This window comes from Macrobrachium rosenbergii, chromosome 23, assembly GCF_040412425.1.
Source record: "Macrobrachium rosenbergii isolate ZJJX-2024 chromosome 23, ASM4041242v1, whole genome shotgun sequence".
Lineage (NCBI taxonomy): Eukaryota > Metazoa > Arthropoda > Malacostraca > Decapoda > Palaemonidae > Macrobrachium > Macrobrachium rosenbergii.
In genome coordinates, this window is record NC_089763.1 from 26,468,495 (window position 1) to 26,488,605 (window position 20,111).

The 20,111-nt window shown below is 34.8% G+C and overlaps 2 protein-coding genes across 2 annotated transcripts in view; both read left to right on the forward strand.

Moving 5' to 3' along the window:
- Nucleotides 1–5,788, forward strand: part of LOC136851400 (vitellogenin receptor Yl-like) — a 13,059-nt gene extending 7,271 nt beyond the window's left edge. The window contains exons 4-8 of the mRNA XM_067125477.1: nucleotides 1,022–1,187; nucleotides 2,243–2,441; nucleotides 3,127–3,213; nucleotides 3,974–4,081; nucleotides 4,213–5,788. Coding sequence (XP_066981578.1) covers nucleotides 1,022–1,187; nucleotides 2,243–2,441; nucleotides 3,127–3,213; nucleotides 3,974–4,081; nucleotides 4,213–4,341 — 689 coding nt within the window. The 3' untranslated portion in view covers nucleotides 4,342–5,788. The remainder of the gene's footprint in view (nucleotides 1–1,021; nucleotides 1,188–2,242; nucleotides 2,442–3,126; nucleotides 3,214–3,973; nucleotides 4,082–4,212) is intronic.
- A 2,196-nt stretch (nucleotides 5,789–7,984) lies between these two features.
- The window catches only part of LOC136851401 (phospholipid scramblase 1-like), a 45,408-nt gene continuing 33,281 nt past the window's right edge, over nucleotides 7,985–20,111 (forward strand). Inside the window, exon 1 of the mRNA XM_067125478.1 lies at nucleotides 7,985–8,202. The gene's annotated coding sequence lies outside the window, so the exon portion shown is untranslated. The remainder of the gene's footprint in view (nucleotides 8,203–20,111) is intronic.

Sequence of the window (20,111 nt, forward strand, 5' to 3'; positions counted from 1 at the left end):
AGGAAAAGTGGAAGTATAATATGTCCTCAGGAGTCGACATTGTCCCCTCTTGGTGGACCCGAGTTCGGAGGCCTACACCAGGCCTCCCGTTGCTGCTACTACTACTAGTACTACCATCATTATTCTCGCTACTACCCCCTGCTTATTATACACCTAGCAGAAACTAATAATCATATTTATAAATATTCACGCAAACATGAGTCAAAATTATCTAGAGAAATATTCATAAAAATATTTATATATATTTTATATATTATAAAAGTATTTATATAATTATATATAATTAGCCTAGTGGTCCAGTGGACAAAATATCTGGGTTCCTGAAGCTCCGGAATTCTTGAGGTGAATTCTGTTAACTCTCGTTGTGGCGAGAACGACAGACAGGAGAAAGGCGTGAGGCTAACAGCTTCATCCCACTACGGAGAAAAGGCGTATCTTGACACCATACATACATACATACATACATACATACACGCATGCATGCATGAATACACACTTAATTCCTGTTCATTCTGATCTTCTCTCTCTCTCTCTCTCTCTCTCTCTCTCTATAAAACAAATTTCTCTTTCAAGAAATGAAGGTTTATTTCTCTCTCTCTCTCTCTCTCTCTCTCTCTCTCTCTCTCTCTCAAGCAAATTTCTGTCTTTCAATGAAAGCTTATTTCAAATTTCTGTCTTTCAAGAAATGAAAACTTATTTCTCTCTCTCTCTCTCTCTCTCTCTCTCTCTCTCTCTCTCTCTCCCTAAAAGAAATGAAATTTCATTTCTCTCTCTCTCTCTCTCTCTCTCTGCAAAAGAAATCTCCATGCCCTAATTGAAATGAAGACTGCACTCTCTCTCTCTCTCTCTCTCTCTCTCTCTCTCTCTCTCTCTCATACACACACACACACACAGTAACCTTTCATGGCAGCGAGATGAAAGCAGTGGAACTGCAATCATTTTAAAAATGCCCTGAAAATCTGAAAAATTCCGTTATAGAACGACTTGATAACCTCTCGTTTCGCAATCGTCCACTCTACAGCGACTAAGCTGGAAGGCCTGGCTTTGGATTGGCTGGGGAGGAACCTGTACATAGCGGACAGCAACAACCAACGGATAAGAGTCTGTTCGATTGTGACAGCGAATTGCGGGACTCTCGTGGACGAAATCGCCCTGCCTAGAGCCTTGCAACTTGATCTCACTGAAAGGTATTCGCTGTACTCAATGCAACCCAATGTCTGTCTATTTATTGTTCGGCTCTAAACATTTATTAATAAATAACACATTTATTCTTTGGCTCTAAACATTTATCAATACATAATACATTTATTCTTTGACTCTAAACATTTATTAATACATAATACATTTATTCTTTGGGCTCTAAACATTTATGAATAAATATACATTTATTCTTTGGCTCTAAACACTTATTAATATATAATACATTTATTCTTTGGCTCTAAACCTTTATTAATACATAATACATTTATTTTTTGGGCTCTAAACATTTATGAATACATAATACAATTATTCTTTGGCTCTAAACAATTATTAATACATAATACATTTATTCTTTGGCTCTAAACATTTATTAATACATAATACATTCATTCTTTAGCTCTTAACACTTATTAATACACAATACATTTATTCTTGGCCTCTAAACATTTATGAATATAAAATACATTTAATCTTTGACTCTAAACATTTATGAATCAATATTAACATCCCTCTTTCAATTAGAAAAAAATGTGAATCTTTCACTCATCAATATTCCTTTCACTACTTTATTCGGAACTTTGAATGTAAGTGGTTGCAATCAGTTATCGCTGCTCGGTATCGTATCTTAATTAGTTTCAACTTCTTTCCCCTCAAAGTTTTTACTGAGAATATTTTGTTTTATAATTCACGTATAAGACTTAAAAGTCATAATTTTCCTGCCCGGAAACTTTTACAAAAGCATTTTTAATAATTTGGGGGATCTGTCGTAAAATTCCTTGAACTTTTAAGCTCAGTAAAATTGTGTGTGTATATATATATATATATATATATATATATATATATATATATATATATATATATATATATATATATATATACATACACAAACACATTCATTCACTAACTTGCAGGATAATTCATTAAGTTTCTATCAATTCACCTGTAAATCCTTCTTACACATTTCACTCTACGAGCAATGACCAGGAACGCCCTAATCACCCATTGCTAACATCCCTTCCCTCTCCCGATCGTTCCCCGTCAGGAAAATCTACTGGACGGACGCAGAGACGCCCCTTATCGAAGTCGCCGGGTTGGACGGCAAAGGAAGGACTAGTCTAGTCTCCGAAGAACTGGGTTGGCCCAACGGCCTCGCTCTCGACCCAAAACTCAGGAGAATTTATTGGATGGATGGAAGACACGACACTGTGGAGTTTGTGAACCTGGATGGGACCAACCGACAGGTAAGCATAATTCTCTCTCTCTCTCTCTCTCTCTCTCTCTCTCTCTCTCTCTCTCTCTCTCTCTCTCTCTCTCTCTCTGTCTGTCTCTCTCTGTAAAAGAAATTTCTATGTCATTTAAGAAAATGTTTATTTATTTATTTATTTCTCTATCTCTCTCTCTCTCTCTCTCTCTAAAAGAAACCTCTGTGTCTTTCAGGAAATGAGGGTTTATTTCTCTCTCTCTCTCTCTCTCTAGAAGAAATTTCTGTGTCTTTCAGGAATTGAGGGTTTGTCTTCTCTCTCTCTCTCTCTCTCTCTCTCTCTCTCCTCTGGAAAATCGATTTTCTGTATCGTAACACCAACAATTTGAAAAAGAAAAAAATTAATTTAAAAAAGTATTGCAATTGAATTCCCAAGCTGACACTCGACTGCAGTCTAAAAGAGTAATTAAATACCATTTTTAATAAAAAAAAAATTTACACTGAAAAAAATCTAGTTTAAATGAGTAGTTAATATCACCTCACCAACACATTTGTCTGATTATATAGTTACATTTTACAATTTTATTTGACGCCAGGAAGTCACCAGGACCTCAAGTATTTATTTTAAAAAAATTTACACTGAAAAAAAAAAAACTAGTTAAACTGAGTAGTTTTATCACCTCACCAATACATCTATTATATTTTACAATTTTATCTGACGCCAGGAAGTCACGAGGACCTCAAGTGTTTATCCTTACGCTGTGGCACTTTGGGATGATAAAATCTTCTGGACGGACATGTTGAGAAAACAGGTAATTATTATTATTATTATTATTATTATTATTATTATTATTATTATTATTATTATTATTATTATTATTACTATCAAGATAGTTTAACCAGACCACTGAGCTGACTATCAGTTCTCATAGGGCTGGTCCGAGGGATTAGGATAAAATACCAGGCCTAGGCCACAGGCCTAGAACTGGGACTAAATAGGTAATTCACGTGATGATGAATGAATGAAAACGAAATTTCAGAGAAAAAAAAACTCTTAAGGTACATGCTTTTACAAATAAAAAAAAAATTGTAATTGTTTCTAGATGTTTTGGAAATTATTGTGTATTTTATTTCAATTTATTATGTATCCTTTCAATTTTTTTGTGTATTTTTTTTATTTGCTTTGTATTCTTTTTCTGTTATATTCGTGGTGAAGTCAATTTGTCAGTATGGTCCATGATAGTAAAAATATCCGCATGTTGAAAAAATAATTATTTATTCTTTCATCTTCTTGATATTCGTACTGGCTATGTAATGTAACTGTCGATACAAAAAGTGTTTAATACATATACATATTATTATTATTATTAGTCAGAAGATTAACCCTATTCATATGGAACAAGCTCACAGGGACCACTCAGCCTTCCAAAGGATTGCTGTTCATTTGAGAGAATTTACAGAAGACAATCCACAGAAAGCGACTACACAGGCGTGATGGGTTGCCACTCCCATCCGCATCTGCGCCTGAGAAAACCCCACTCTCAAGATAAATTCTGCAATTTTTGTCAACAGGTTCTTGAGTGTACAAAGTGGAACTGCACCGACGCTCGAATGTTCACTTCGACCGCACCACAGATGCCGGCAGGGATATCAGTGTATCACCCTAGTCTCTTCGAAAAGGTATGTAACAAGATATATAACATATATATGATGTAGAGAGAGAGAGAGAGAGAGAGAGAGAGAGAGAGAGAGAGAGAGAGAGAGAGAGAGAGAGAGCATTAAACTTCACACTGCCATTTTATCTTTTCCAGGCTGCGAACTCCTGCGCAGGTCACTCTTGTACCCACTTGTGCCTTCTGTCGCAATCCTCTCCTCGGGGCCACACTTGCTTCTGCCCGGAGGGCATGACCTTACAAGGCGATCAGCTGACCTGCCTTTAAAGCCTGTTTATGGTGACAGGTCAATTAGACGGTCACCATTACTGATGGGTAGATTGTGTTTTTGTAATTTTTGTAATTTGATTTTATTTAAAAAAATTTTTCATAGATGTTGAAGTGATCTGCTCATGTTATCTCACAAAACAGATGAAGTTATCTGCTTATGTTATCTTACAAAAGAGATGAAGTTATCTACTCATGTTATCTTACAAAAACAGATGAAGTTATCTGCTCATGTTATCTTACAAAAGAGATGAAGTTATCTGCTCATGTTATCTTACAAAAGAGATGAAGTTATCTACTCATGTTATCTTACAAAAGAGATGAAGTTATCTGCTCATGTTATCTTAAAAAGATGAAGTTATCTGCTCATGTTATCTTACAAAAGAGATGAAGTTATCTGCCTGCGTTATCTTACAAAATAGATGAAGTTATCTGCTCATGTTATCTTACAAAAGAGATGAAGTTATCTGCTCATGTTATCTTAAAAATTATGTTATCTGTCATGTTATCTTACAAAAGAGATGAAGTTATCTGCTCATGTTATCTTAAAAAATTATGAAGTTATCTGCTCATGTTATCTTACAAAAGAGATGAAGTTATCTGCTCATGTTATCTTACAAAAGAGATGAAGTTATCTGCTCATGTTATCTTACAAAAACAGATGAAATTATCTGTTCATGTTATCTTACAAAAGAGATGAAGTTATCTGCTCATGTTATCTTACAAAAGAGATGAAGTTATCTGCTCATGTTATCTTACAAAAGAGATGAAGTTATCTGCTCATTTTATCTTACAAAAGAGATGAAGTTATCTGCTCATGTTATCTTTAAAAAATTATGAAGTTATCTGCTCATGTTATCTTACAAAAGAGATGAAGTTATCTGCTCATGTTATCTTACAAAAACAGATGAAATTATCTGCTCATGTTATCTTAAAATAAATTATGAAGTTATCTGCTTATGTTATCGTACAAAAGAGATGACGTTATTTGCTCGAGTTATCTTACAAAAAGCAGATGAAGTTGTCTGCTCGAGTTATCTTACAAAAAACAGATGAAGTTGTCTGCTCATGTTATCTTACAAAAGAGATGAAGTTGTCTGCTCATGTTATCTTACAAAAACAGATGAAGTTATCTACTCATGTTATCTTACAAAAGAGATGAAGTTATCTGCTCATGTTATCTCATGCTATCTCACAAAAAAAAAAGATGAAGTTACCTGCTCATGTTATCTTACAAAAACAGATGACGTCATCTGCTCATGTTATCTTACAAAAGAGAATATCAAATAATTATTCACGAAATCAAATATCAATTTGCATATATCTGCATCTATGCCTGAAATTGAAAGTGAAAGCAATAATTTGTTAGGGAAAAAATATTATTAACTAGTGTAACCGAGTTACTGCCATTTAATGCCTGATAATCTAAATAAACTATATATTTCCATTTCTGGTCTTTTGTTTTCCTATAAATATTAAGTCACAGTTTGGAATAAAAGTCGAGTTCATGTATGGTGGTCATATTTTTCTTTTCTAGAAAAGGTTTCATTACATTAGAGTTAAAAGTTAACAATTTTCATTTGTACTGGTTAATTATGATTCATTTTACAGCGAAAGGAAGTAGACCGAATCCGTGATATGCTTATAGGTAAAGGTCTTAATTGTAAAGGTCTTAATATATATATATATATATATATATATATATATATATATATATATATATATATATATATATATATATATATATATATATCTATATATATATATATGCAAAATATTCCCTGACAGTATCATCTTATTTATGCAGTAAATGTATATCAATTACTTCTAAACTGTTACGTTTCTGTTACTGAATCTTCTTACATGTGTGTAAGTTTTCATATTTATACATACACTTATACAGTGTATATATATATATATATATATATATATATATATATGTGTGTGTATGTATGTATGTATATATATATATATAATATACACTGGGTCATCATTAGCCCATTCCTCTCTGGTCTCCTCTTGAAATTCTGGACCGATCATCTTTCAGGTGGTCCCTGTAAAAATAACGAGAGTGACGTCAACAAAGCGATGTTCTTGATGTTCTTGAGTTCTTCGCCAGTTCTCGAGACGGCACGGTGCCAGCGGATTCTCCTCCTCCTGGTATCTCTAACCAGCAGACGATGTTTTCAGTTATTTCCTCTCGGGCAAAACGAGAAGATGGGACTCCCTTTACTTTCCAGGCGGTCTCCTAGTTGCTGGGCTGCTGGAAAGATCCAGGAAACGATTCTGGAAGCGATTCTGAAAGCCGTTTGGTCTCCTGAATCCTAGAATCTGGAAAGATCTGGGAAACGATCCTGGAAGCGATTCTGAAAGCCATTTGGTTTCCTGGATTGCTAGAATGCTGGAAACGATTCCGGAAACGATTCTGGAAGCGATTCTGAAAGCTGATTGGTCTCCTGGATCCTGGAATGCTGGAAACAATCCTGGAAACTATTCTGGAGGCGATTTGGTCTCCTGGATCCTGGAATGCTGGAAACTATTCTGGAAGCGATTCTGAAAACCATTTGGTCTCCTGGATCATAGAATGCTGGAAAGATCCTGGAATCGATTCTGAAAGTGACTCAGAAAGCCATTTGGTCACCTGGATCATGGAATGCTGGAAAGATCCAGGAAACGATTCTGCAAGCGATTCTGAAAGTCATTTGGTCTCCTGGATCCTGGAATGCTGGAAACGATTCCGGAAATGATTCTGGAAGCTACTCTGAAAGCCATTTGGTCTCCTGGATCCTGGAATACTGGAAAAATCATGGAAACGATCCTGGAAGCGATTCCGAAAGCCATTTGGTCTCCTGGATCCTGGAATGTTTGAAAGATCCTGCAAACGATCCTGGAAGCGTTTCTGAAAGCCAGTTGGTCTCCTGGATTGCTGGACTGCTAGAAACGATTCCGGAAGTGATTCTGAAAGCTGTTTGGTCTCCTGGAGCGCTGGAAACGATTCCGGAAACGATTCCAGAAACGATTCTGGAAGCGATTCTGAAAGCCGTTTGGTCTCCTGGATCCTGGAATGCTGGAAAGTCCTGGAAACTATTCTGGAAGCGATCCTGAAGCCTATTTGGTCTCCTGGATCCTGGAATGCTGGAAAGATCCTGGAAACCATCCTGGAAGCGTTTATCAAAGCCATTTGGTCTCCTGGATCCTGGAATGCTGGAAAGATCCTGGGAACGACCCTGGAAGCGATTCTGGCAATTTGGTCTCCTGTGTTCCTGGAATGCTGGAAACTATCCTGGAAGCAATTCTGAAAGTTATTTGGTCTCCTGGATTCTGGAATGCTGGAAACGATTGTGGAACATGGGATGCTGGAAAGACCTTGGAAACGATTCTGAAACCCATTTTTTGGAGGGGAGGGCCATTTATTTTCCAGGAGGAGAATGTTCCTCCTCAAGATCATTTGTACGAACGATTCGCGAAAACTGCAAAAGTTCCGTCTGCGTGCTTTGCGAAATCCACTCGCGCGCGTCTTCCGAGATCGTTGTCGCCCGCCGTATGTAAATGGGGTCGCTGGCAACCGCTTGCGTGCCTGCCAGGCGTAATGGATGGAGTATACGCAGCTGGCTGGCCTACCTCCGATAGTTGGATTGCCACAGTCTGCCATACTGCTGAGTTCGTTTCGTGACCGCCCGCCTTTCGCCTTTCACGCACCCCTCCGTCGAGAGGCCGATAATCGCTGTTTCTCGACGTTTCCGGGCAGGAATAACGGTTAAATTACAGACCGGGGATACCGTGTAGTGAAAGAGAAAGCCGCCGTGCCCTGGAAAAGGCGGAAAATTTACCTGGGAAAACCTGGACCGAGGCATTCAACAGGTAAGTGAGGAACATGGTGTTACGGGAACTCGGCGAGAGCGCAGCAGTAGGCAGCAGCAGCAGCAACCTGTTGGTTAAGAAGGGGCGTGTCCTAAAGAGATGCTCTCTGATTCTCTCTCTCTCTCTCTCTCTCCCCTCTCTCTCTCTCTCTCTCTCTCCCCTCTCTCTCTCTCTCTTCCTCTCCGGTCGTGTGGTGCTGGATTGGGTCTCGAAGGACGGCGAACACCACAGTCGTTCTTTTAGATCACGAGACTGAATAAACGGAGATTTCCTTTTGTAAATAGACTAGTAGATAGGGCAAAGTAAACGGATCCTAGTAAGAAACGCAAGAAGAAGAAGAAGAAGAAGAAGAGGGAAAAGAGGGAGAAGGAGAAGGAGGAGAAGGAATAGAAGACGAGGGGTCTGAGCCTTGTCAACCCGATTCGAGCTTCTAATTTGAAAGAAGGGGAAAAAAATCGATGTGCAACCGAGTTATCCTTCGGTCCTCGGCAAGATCCTTTTATTTACCTAGAAGATTCCGCGTTTATGGCAGAGATTCACGTTTACTTAAGTGAGATTCACCTTAATGCCACGCAAACATCTACTGTACTGAGATTCGCCATTATGCGTGAGGTTCAGACTAATACTTGAATTTCCCTTTGTGCTGTATTTTACTAATTAGAAGATTCCGCACTTATGGCCGAGATTCACGTTCAAGTGAGATTCACATTAATGTCTTGCAAACATCCACTGTACTGAGATTCGCCAGTATGCGTGAGGTTCAAACTAATACCTGAATTTCCCTTTGTACTGTATTTTACTATTTAGAAGATTTACACTTAAGTGAGATTCACATAAAGATGTGCCATGTAAACGACTACTGTAAGGAGATTCGCCATTACGAGTGAGGTTCAGACTACTGCTTAAATTCCCCCCTTTGTATTGTATTTTACTAACTAGAAGATTCACACTTATGGCCGAGATTCACATGAAGATTCGGAGTTCACTCTTCTACTGAGATTCTGAATTACAAGTGATGTTCAAACTGAAGACAGATTTTCCCTTGCTATAAGATTCACATGGTCTCATTTAGAAGCGTGGTTCAATTTTGCACTGAGGTTTACACTTACACTGAAGCTCACACTTTACACGTTAAGATTCGTCCTTTAATGAGATTCAAAAGTACATGTAAGATTCACATTTATAGTTGAAACTCACACTTAAACCGAGGTTCACACTCTATACATGATATTCATATTTTATTGAGGTTCACAATTTCACGTGAGATTCACACTTACAGATGAAAATCCCACTCACACAGAGGTTCACACTTTATACATGAGAGTCATACGTCATTGAGGTTCACAAAATACACGTGAGATTCAGACTTATAGATGAAAATCGCACTTACACAGAGGTTCAGATTTTATACACGAGATTCATACTTATTGAGGTTCACAATTGCATGTGAGATTCATACTTATAGATGAAAATCACACTTAATCTGAGGTTCACACTTTATACATGAGATTCATACTTTCCTGATGTTCACAATTATATGTGAGATTCACACTTATAGATGAAAATCACATTTACACAGAGTTTCAGACTTTATACAAGAGATTCATACTTCATGGAGGTTCACAATTACATGTGAGATTCTGACTTATAAATCACACTTAATCTGAGGTTCACTCTTTATGCATGAGATTCATACTTTATTGAGGTGCACAATTACTTGTGAGATTCACACTTATAGATGAAAATCACACTAAAACAAAGGGTTATACTTTACATTGAGATTCGTACTTTAATGAGATTCAAAATTACATGTGAGATTCACACATGTAGATCAAAATCACACTTGCTCTGAGATTCACACTTTACACTGAGATTCATACTTTAATGAAGTTCATAATTGCATATGAGAGTCACACTCATAGATCAAAATCACAATTAATCTGAGGTTCACACTAATAAGAAGCATCAGTAAGCTCATACTTATGGGTAAGATTCACACATGTTAATATGATTCAATCTTAATAATGAGAAAAAAATAAAAAACTAATATTACCTATGATAGGCTATTCACATTTAACAAGTAAAAAAGGTGCCTGAGTTTCTTCGGCGCAATCGAGTTTTCTGTGCAGCCACTGCAGCGTATAATCAAGGTCACTGAAAACAGATCTATCTTTCGGTGGTCTCGATATAATGCTGTATGAACCGCGGCCCATGAAACTTTAACCACGACCCGTTGGTGGCCTATCCTATATCGTTGCCAGAAGAACGATTATGGCTAACTTTTACCTTAAATAAAATGAAAGCGACTGAGGCTTGAGGGCTGCAATATGGTACCTTTGATGATTGGAGGGTAGATGATCAACATATCAATTTGCAGCCCTCTAGCCTCAGTAGTTTTTAAGATCTGAGGCGAACAGAAAAAGTGCGGACGGACAGACAAAGCGATCTCAGTAGTTTTATTTTCCAGAAACCTAAACATGAACTTCACGCTTACTTTAAAATTAAGTGAAAATAATTTAGATTACATTACAATAAGAAAGATAAGACTTTCCAGAAACCTAAACATGAACTTCACGCTTACTTTAAAATTAAGTGAAAATAATTTAGATTACATTACATTAAGAAAGATAAGACACTAAATTACATAATACACACAAAAAAACTTCAATGACTGAAAAAATACAAGTAAAGTGAACAAGTTGATAAAATATTTTCCTCGTGAGCATTACATCAAAATATTCAAATATTCATCAACGCCATTACATATGATTCTAAAACACATCAGAAATTATTGTAAGAGAAACAAATCTATCGAGAATGATTTCTAACAACAACTGCAAGATATTCATATCGTATAAAAAATATGCAAATTATGTTGAACAACTTATAATGTTACACTGATTTGAACTTGTATTTTTCTCTCGTTTATTTACGGGTATACCAATGACCCCTGTCCGGTACAATCATATTTTGCGGTGTGTGTGTGTGTGTGTGAGTGTGTGTATAATATAATATATATATATATATATATATATATATATATATATATATATATATATATATATATATATATATATATATATATATAGTATATATATATATGTATATATTATATATATATATATATATATATATTGTATATATATATATATATATATATATATATATATATATATATATATATATATATATATATATATATATCAAAATAATATATATATATAAGCAATATAATATTGTAAACTGATATATATATGCTACATCAAAAACCTCCTGCAATGCTAAACAGAGGTCAAAAAGGGGATTAATCAAAAGCTCAGTAAATTGATTTCGTCTACTGCTGCGAGGAAAGGAAAAAACCTCTGCAAGAACTTGCTGGATAATGGAATGGAAGGGAAGTTAATGGAATGGATTCTCCTTGGAATGGAAGGTGTTCTTGATATCATGGAATGGAATGCGCATCTGTTGCAGCAGGAGTTCATTGGAATGGAAGGGGTCAATGGAAGGGAAGGAAAATGGAACAGGTGTAAGGGAAGGAAAATGGACAAACGCAGCAAGAGGAGGGGAAGAGAATGGAATGGAAGGGAAGGGAAAAGAATGGAATGGAAGGGAAGGAAATGGAATGGAATGGGAGAATGGAATGGAAAGGAAGGAAATGGAAGGGAAGGGAAGGGAAGGGAATGGAATGGAATGGAATGGAAGGGATTGGAATGGAAGGTAAGGGAATGGAATGAAAGGGAAGGGAAGAGAAGGGAATGGAATGGACTGGAGAGAATGGAATGGAAGTGAAGGAAATGGAATGGAAAGGAAAGGAAAGGAATGGAATTGAAGGGAAGGGAATGGAATGGAACGGAGTGGAGAGAATGGAATGGAAGGGAAAGGAATGGAACTGAAGGGAAAGAATGGAATGGCATGGAATGGAATGGAATGGAATGGAATGGAAGGAAATGGAATGGAAGGGAGAGAATGGAATGGAATGGAATGGAATGGATTGGAAGGAAATGGAATGGAAGGGAGAGAATGGAATGGAATGGGAGGGCGTGTTCGTATTTCGTAGAAAGAAAAGTGGGAGCTTAAATCGCTGGACTTTTCTTTTTTTTTTTTTTGGTTGGGTCTGTGCTGATATCTGTGCTTATAATGGACAAAGTACATTTGTTTGTATAAAACATACACACGTCGCATGTATATATATATATATATATATATATATATATATATATATATATATATATATATATATATATATATATATATATAATATATATATATCTGTGTGTGTGTGTGTGTGTAGTTTGTAAGAGAAAGACTGAAAAAAATTAAACAATATTTTTATTATATGAATTAAGACCACGATAGATATGGAAACACTGCAAGAGAGAGAGAGAGAGAGAGAGAGAGAGAGAGAGAGAGAGAATATTTGTATTATATTAGATAAAGACAGAGATTAGAGAGAGAGAGAGAGAGAGAGAGAGAGAGAGAGAGAGATGGAAAGACTGCACCTACGAGAGAGAGAGAGAGAGAGAGAGAGAGAGAGAGAGAGAGAGAGAGAGAGAGAGAGACTAAACAGAATATTTGTATTATATAAATTAAGCCCACGAGAGAGATGGAAAGACTGCAAAAGAGAGAGAGAGAGAGAGAGAGAGAGAGAGAGAGAGAGAGAGAGAGAGAGAGAGAGAGAGAGAGAGAGAAAGTATATGTGAGTTATGATGATAACGTTGAAGGAGATGATGGTGGGAATATTCATACGAGTAATCCTCCAGAACACCTTCCTTCCCCCTTCTTCTCCTCCCCCCCCCTTTACTACCCCTTCCCTTCCTCCTTACTCCTCACCACCCCCTCCCACCCCTAAAACCTCCCACGCCCACTGGGTCGCGGCCTGAAGAGGGCTGAAGTCATCGAAGAGAGAGATTCTTAGGTAGTCGCTGGGCAAATCTGGATTCGTTAAATACGAGCAAATATGCTCTTCTGCCGGAGCAATTATTTCAGAAGCAAAAAAAAAAAAAAAAAAAAAAAGTGGGGGTGGGGTGGGGTTGGGGAGTGGCCATCAGCAGCAGGAGGAGGATATACACTCTCTCTCTCTCTAACGTCTCCTCTCTCTTCCTGTATGCTGTGTTTCGGACTGCTGCTGCTGTGTGTGTGTGTGTGTGTGTGTGTGTGTCTGCTATGGCTCTGTTAATGAGTTTTTTTTTATACATGACGCCAAAATCTTCCCCCCCACCAAAATCTTCCCTTATCGATATGTTCTTCCTTTGGAGGCGTAAGGACTCTCAAAAAAAGCTAAAGCACAGAATGATAAAAAGAATTTGCAACGGAAAGGTCTCATCCCAAAATGTGTTTTTTTCTATCAACAGCGCTCAGTATTGATTTAGTGTGAGGGGAGGCAGCAGGCAGACGATCTGACGCTAGGTGTACAGCTCTAGCTCTCTCTCTCTCTCTCTCTCTCTCTCTCTTCCTCCTCCACCTCCTCTTCCTCCTCCTCCTCCTCCTCCTCCTCATCCTCCTGTGCACCTCTTGGTTTAGCTTCGAAGTTCTCTTCAGAATTCGGACGTCTAATGTCGGGGTCATTTTCAGATTCCGGACGTTTAATGTCGAAGTCATTTTCAGATTTCGGACGTCTAATGAATGTCGGTCATTTTCAGATTTCGGACGTTTAATGTCGATGTCATTTTCAGATTTCGGACGTCTAATGAATGTCGGTCATTTTCAGATTTCGGACGTTTAATGTCGAAGTCCTTTTCAGATTTCGGACGTCTAATGAATGTCGGTCATTTTCAGATTTCGGACGTTTAATGTCGAAGTCCTTTGCAGATTTTGGACGTCTAACGTCCGAAGTCATTTTCAGATTTTGGACATCTATCATCGAAGTCATTTTCAGATTTCGGACATCTATCGTCAACGTCATTTTCAGATTTTCGACGTCTATTGTCAAAGTTCTCTTCAGATTTTGGACGTCTAATGGCATAGTTCTCTTCAGATTTTGGACGTCCAATGTCAAAGTTCTCTTCAGATTTCGGGTGTCTAATGTCAAAGTTCTCTTCACATTTCGGACGTCTAATGTCAAGTTCTCGTCAGATTTCGGACGTCTAATGTCAAGTTCTCGTCAGATTTCGGACGTCTAATGTCAAGTTCTCGTCAGATTTCGGACGTCTAATGTCAAAGTTCTCTTCACATTTCGGACGTCTAATATCGAAGTTATTTTCAGATTTCGGAAGTCTAATGAATGTCGATGTACTTTGCAGATTTCGGACGTCTATCGTCAAAGTCATTTTCATTTTCAGATTTCGGACGTCTATCGTCAAAGTCATTTTCAGATTTGGGACATCTAACGATGAACCCTATTCATATAAAACAAGGTCACCAGAAAAGGGCCATTGACTTGAAATTCAAGCTTCCAAAGACTATGGTTATTATTATTATTATTATTATTATTATTATTATTATTATTATAAATATAATAAAGGACCATTGACTTGAAATTCAAGCTTCCAAAGAACATGGTATTATTATTATTATTATTATTATTATTATTATTATTATTATTATTATTATTATTATTATTATTATTCAGAAGATGTACCCTATCTAAAAAGAACAAGCCCACAGGGGCCACTGACTTAAAATTCAAGCTTCCAAAGAATATGGCGCTAATTTGAAATACACAACAGAACGTAATAGGAAATACAGAGAGAGGAGACCAGTTATTAGGATAGAAACAAAGGTGCATGACAAAAATTACACTCCATCTATGTAAATCCAAGCCTTTGATTAGTTATATTTAGAATAACTCAAATAACTGCGGCTTTCCTTCTTACACTGGTACGGTCGATTACGTCCTCTGAGTTCGATTCGAGGAAAAGCAGTTTTTAAAGTCTGAATCCCAGAAAAAAAAAATTCGTTATGCACCATCAATAATGGCGGATATTTATTACGAAAAATATAAAAGAAAACAATAATTGCGGAGAATAGTAAAATACTGGTAGACATTAAAAAAAAAAAAAAAAAAATATATATATATATAAATATAGATAATGGAACACAGACTGACATCTTGATAATAATAATAATAATAATAATAATAATAATAATAATAATAATAATAATAATAATAATAATAATAATAATAATAATAATAAATAAATAAATAAATACAATAAAAAGATATATCTGTGTACTAAAGGACTGACGTCTTAATAATAATAATAATAATAATAATAATAATAATAATAATAATAATAATAATAATAATAATAATAATAATAATAAATAAATAAATAAATAAATAAATAAATAAATAAATAAATAAATAAAAATAAAAAGATATATCCGTGTACTAAAGGACTGACTTCTTGATAATAATAATAAATAATAATAATAATAATAATAATAATAATAATAATAATAATAGGTCATTATTATTATTATTATTATTATTATTATTATTATTATTACTATTATTATTATTATTATTATTATTATTATTATTATTATTATTTCCATCTTCTCGTAGCTGATACAAGTACAAAGTAATGAGCCAAAATCACCCCATTACCCCATCCTGTCCCTACATATGAAGATTTTATCTCCCCCACAACCTTCTCACCTCCTGTCTGGTGATAAAATATTCAATGTTACCATTTTTACATTTTTATATATAATTTTATACAGAAATCTTTCAATCACGACTGGCATTGTAATTTCATCAGTACCGATATATCAGATGTGACCGCATTTTTGAGGTGACCTATGATATAGTGATATCATAACCACATTTCGAGGTTGATAAAAGTATAATTAAAATTTATATTCAAAATTTTAATATATGGATTTTCTCTCCAAGTAGTTAGACAGCAAACGACAACCACAGTTGTCAAAACGCTGTTTTGACACTTGACGAAAGAACTGAATTGAATTGAGTATAGAATTTAGGCCAAAGGTTAAGCACTGGGACCTATGAGGTCATTCAGCGATGAAAAGGAAATTGACAGTAAAAGGTCTGAAAGGTGTAGCAGGAGGAAAACCTCGCAACTGCACAATGAATCAATTGTTAGGAGAGGGTGGAAAGTAAGATGGAAGAAAGAGAATATGGAAGGAGGTGCAGTAAAAGAAACGAAAGGGGTTGCAGCTAGGGGCCGAAGGCAAGCTGCAAAGAACCTTAAGTAATGCCTACAGTGCACCGCATGAGGTACACTGATGGCAATAACCCCCCTACGGCGACTTGGCGAAAGTGTCAGCTGTAATTTTGCTGACGGGTTTAAATGCCTCAACATAAATGTGCAACAATATATTGATTGATTGGCTGTTTGGTGTGCAACTAAATGGATTGATATCCAGCGCGGTAACTGACATAGAAAATATATCATTAAACATTGTCTTCCACGCTTTGAAGTAGACAGGGACACAAAAAAAATAATTATGAACAGACGGGGACATGAACAAAATAATAGACAGGGACACAAAGTAGTTACGGATGGACAAGGACACAAAAATGTGATTACGAATAGACAGGGACAAACAAAAAATTTACGAACAGGCAGGGACACAAACAAAATAATTACGAATAGACAGGGACACAAACAAAATAATTACGAATAGACAAGGACACAAACTAATTATGAATAGACAGGGACACAAACAAAAATAATTACGAATAGACAGGGACACAAAAAAAATAATTACGAATAGACAGGGACACAAACAAAACAATTACGAATAGACAGGGACACAAACAAAACAATTACGAATAGACAGGGAGATAAACAAAACAATTACGAATAGACAGGGACACAAACAAAACAATTACGAATAGACAGGGACACAAACAAAACAATTACGAATAGACAGGGACACAAACAAAACAATTATGAACAGACAGGACACAAACAAAATAATTACGAATACACAGGGACACAAACAAAATTATTATGAATAGTCAGGGGACGGAAACAAAGTAATTGAGATTAGACAGGGACACAAACAAAATAATTACGAACAGACATGAACACACAAAAAAATTACAAATAGACAGAGGCATAAACAAAATAGTTACGAATAGACAGAGACACAAACAAAGCAATTCACTTTGTCTGTTCCAGAGTGTTTACATCATTAATTGGCTGTGTAATAATAATAATAATAATAATAATAATAATAATAATAATAATAATAATAATAATAATAATAATACCTCTTTATGTTAAAATTAACAATATCAATAATGCCAATATTGGAGCGCACACTTCTGCCAGGATAGATTCGTTTTTCCTTAACCTAGACAATAATAATAATAACTAAAATTAAAAAAAAACTAGATATGCAACTTTGTGTAGCGGGCTTTTTATTTTTTCATATATTTCCAGGTTGCAGTGCAATAATAGTCATGTGTCTTCTAAGCACTGACCTCTTCCTTCTTAATTCCTGTTACATTCGGTTACTTCCATCAAATAAACGCCATATTCTTTGGAAGCTTAAATTTCAAGTCATTGGCCCCTGTGGGCTTGTTCAGCATGGATAGGGTTCATCTTTTGATTAGTGATGATAATAATAATAATTCTATATTTCCTTTACAATTCAGTTCTGCAAAAATGTATAGAAGTATGCATGGGTCATGACTAAGAGAAATATTCGATGGTGATATTCCAGACAGTTAGATTATGCTGAGGTCTTCCCCAGAAGCTTCGAAATAATATATACTGTATATGTATGCATATATATATATATATATATATATATATATATATATATATATATATATATATATATACTGTATATATATATATATATATATATATATATATATATATATATATATATATATATATATATATATATATATATATATATGTATATATATATATGTACTGTATATATATGTATATATATATATATATATGTGTGTGTATATTTTACACACACACACACACACACACACATGTATATATATATATATATATATATATATATATATATATATATATATATATATATATGTATATGTTTATGTTTGTAATATTTTTACATATTTTGCTGTTTTGAAATTGAATTTTTGAGTATAAGCATGTTTTTTTATGGACATCCTTTTATATATATATATATATATATATATATATATATATATATATATATATATATATATATATATATATATATATATATATATATATATATATATATATATATATGATGACCATAAAAATACATGCTTAGTTCTCAAAAATTCAATTTCAAAAAGAGCAAAATATGTCAAAATATTACAAGCGAATGCAGCAAATATGCAACAATTACCTAAGTTTTTTTTTTATATCACTCAAGTTTCGTTCTCTCAGTAACTGATGACCTTTTAATATAACATCTACTCTCATTTCATTTAACCTTTCACCAAAGACGTAAAACGCAACGAAATAAAAGAAACAAACAAAAACTAATAATTGAAATATGATTAATCATAAAGTCCGCAGAAGCTATTTGCTGACGCAATCAAACGCTATAAAAAAAAGGGCAACGATGACCTATGAATCATTTGAACTCTTGATTGTAACAAGGAATGGGGCTATTTAAAGGGTACCATCTAAAACGTTTATGCTGACATTAACCGGAAAAATATTTATGTTGACATTAACCGGAAAAATATTTATGTTGACATTAACCGGAAAAATATTTATGTTGACATTAACTGGAAAAATATTTATGTTGACATTAAACGGAAAAACATTTATGCTGACATTAACAGGAAAACCATTTATGTTGACATTAACCAGAAAAACATTTATGTTGACATTAACCGGAAAAACATTTATGCTGGCATTAACCGAAAAAAAAACATTTATGCTGACATTAACCGGAAAACCATTTATGCTGACATTAACCGTAAAAACATTTATGCTGACATTAACCAGAAAAACATTTATGCTGACATTAATGGGAAAAACATATATGCTGGCATTAACCGGAAAGACATTTATGTTGACATTAAAGGGGAAATAATTTATGCTGACATTAGCTGTAAAAACATTTATGTTGACAATAACAGGAAAACCATTTATGTTGACATTAACCGGAAAAACATTCATGCTGACATTAACGGGAAAATAATTTATGCCGACATTAACCAGAAAAACATTTATGTTGAAATTAACGGGAAAAACATTTATGTTGACAATAACGGGAAAATAACGGGAGAATACTTTATGCTGACATTAACTGAACAAACATTTACGTTGATATTAACCGGAAGAACATTTATGCTGACATTAACGGGAAAATAATTTGTGATGACAACTTTTAAAACATTTATGTTAAAATTAATGGGAAAACATTTATGCTGATATTAACGGGAAAATATTTTATGTTGCCATTAACTGAAAAAAAACATTTCCGTTAACATTAAACGGAAAAACATTCATGCTGAGATTAGCGAGAAAATAATTTACGGTGACATTAACGGGAAAAACATTTGTGTCGGCATTAACTGGAAAATGTTAACATTAATGGGAAAATAATTTATGATGATATTTACAGGAAAAACATTTATGTTGACATTAACGGGAAAACATTTATGTTAACATTAACCATAAATACATTTATGTTAATGCTAACCACAAAAACATTTATGTTGACATTAACTGGAAAAATAATTTCTGCTGACATTAATAGGTAAAGCCATTTATTTGTGCTGACATTACCAAGAAAACAATTTACGCTGGCATTAACCAGAAAAACATTTATGTTAACATTAACTGGAGAAACTTACCTGATATTAATTGAAGGAACATTTATGTTTGCCATTAACTACAAAGACATTTATATTGACAAAATTTTGGTTGGCGGCATTATGCAAATAATTTGGTCAGCAGGGTTATGAAAAATTTTGGCTAGCAGGATTGCGCAAAAATTTTGGTCGGCAGAATTGTGCA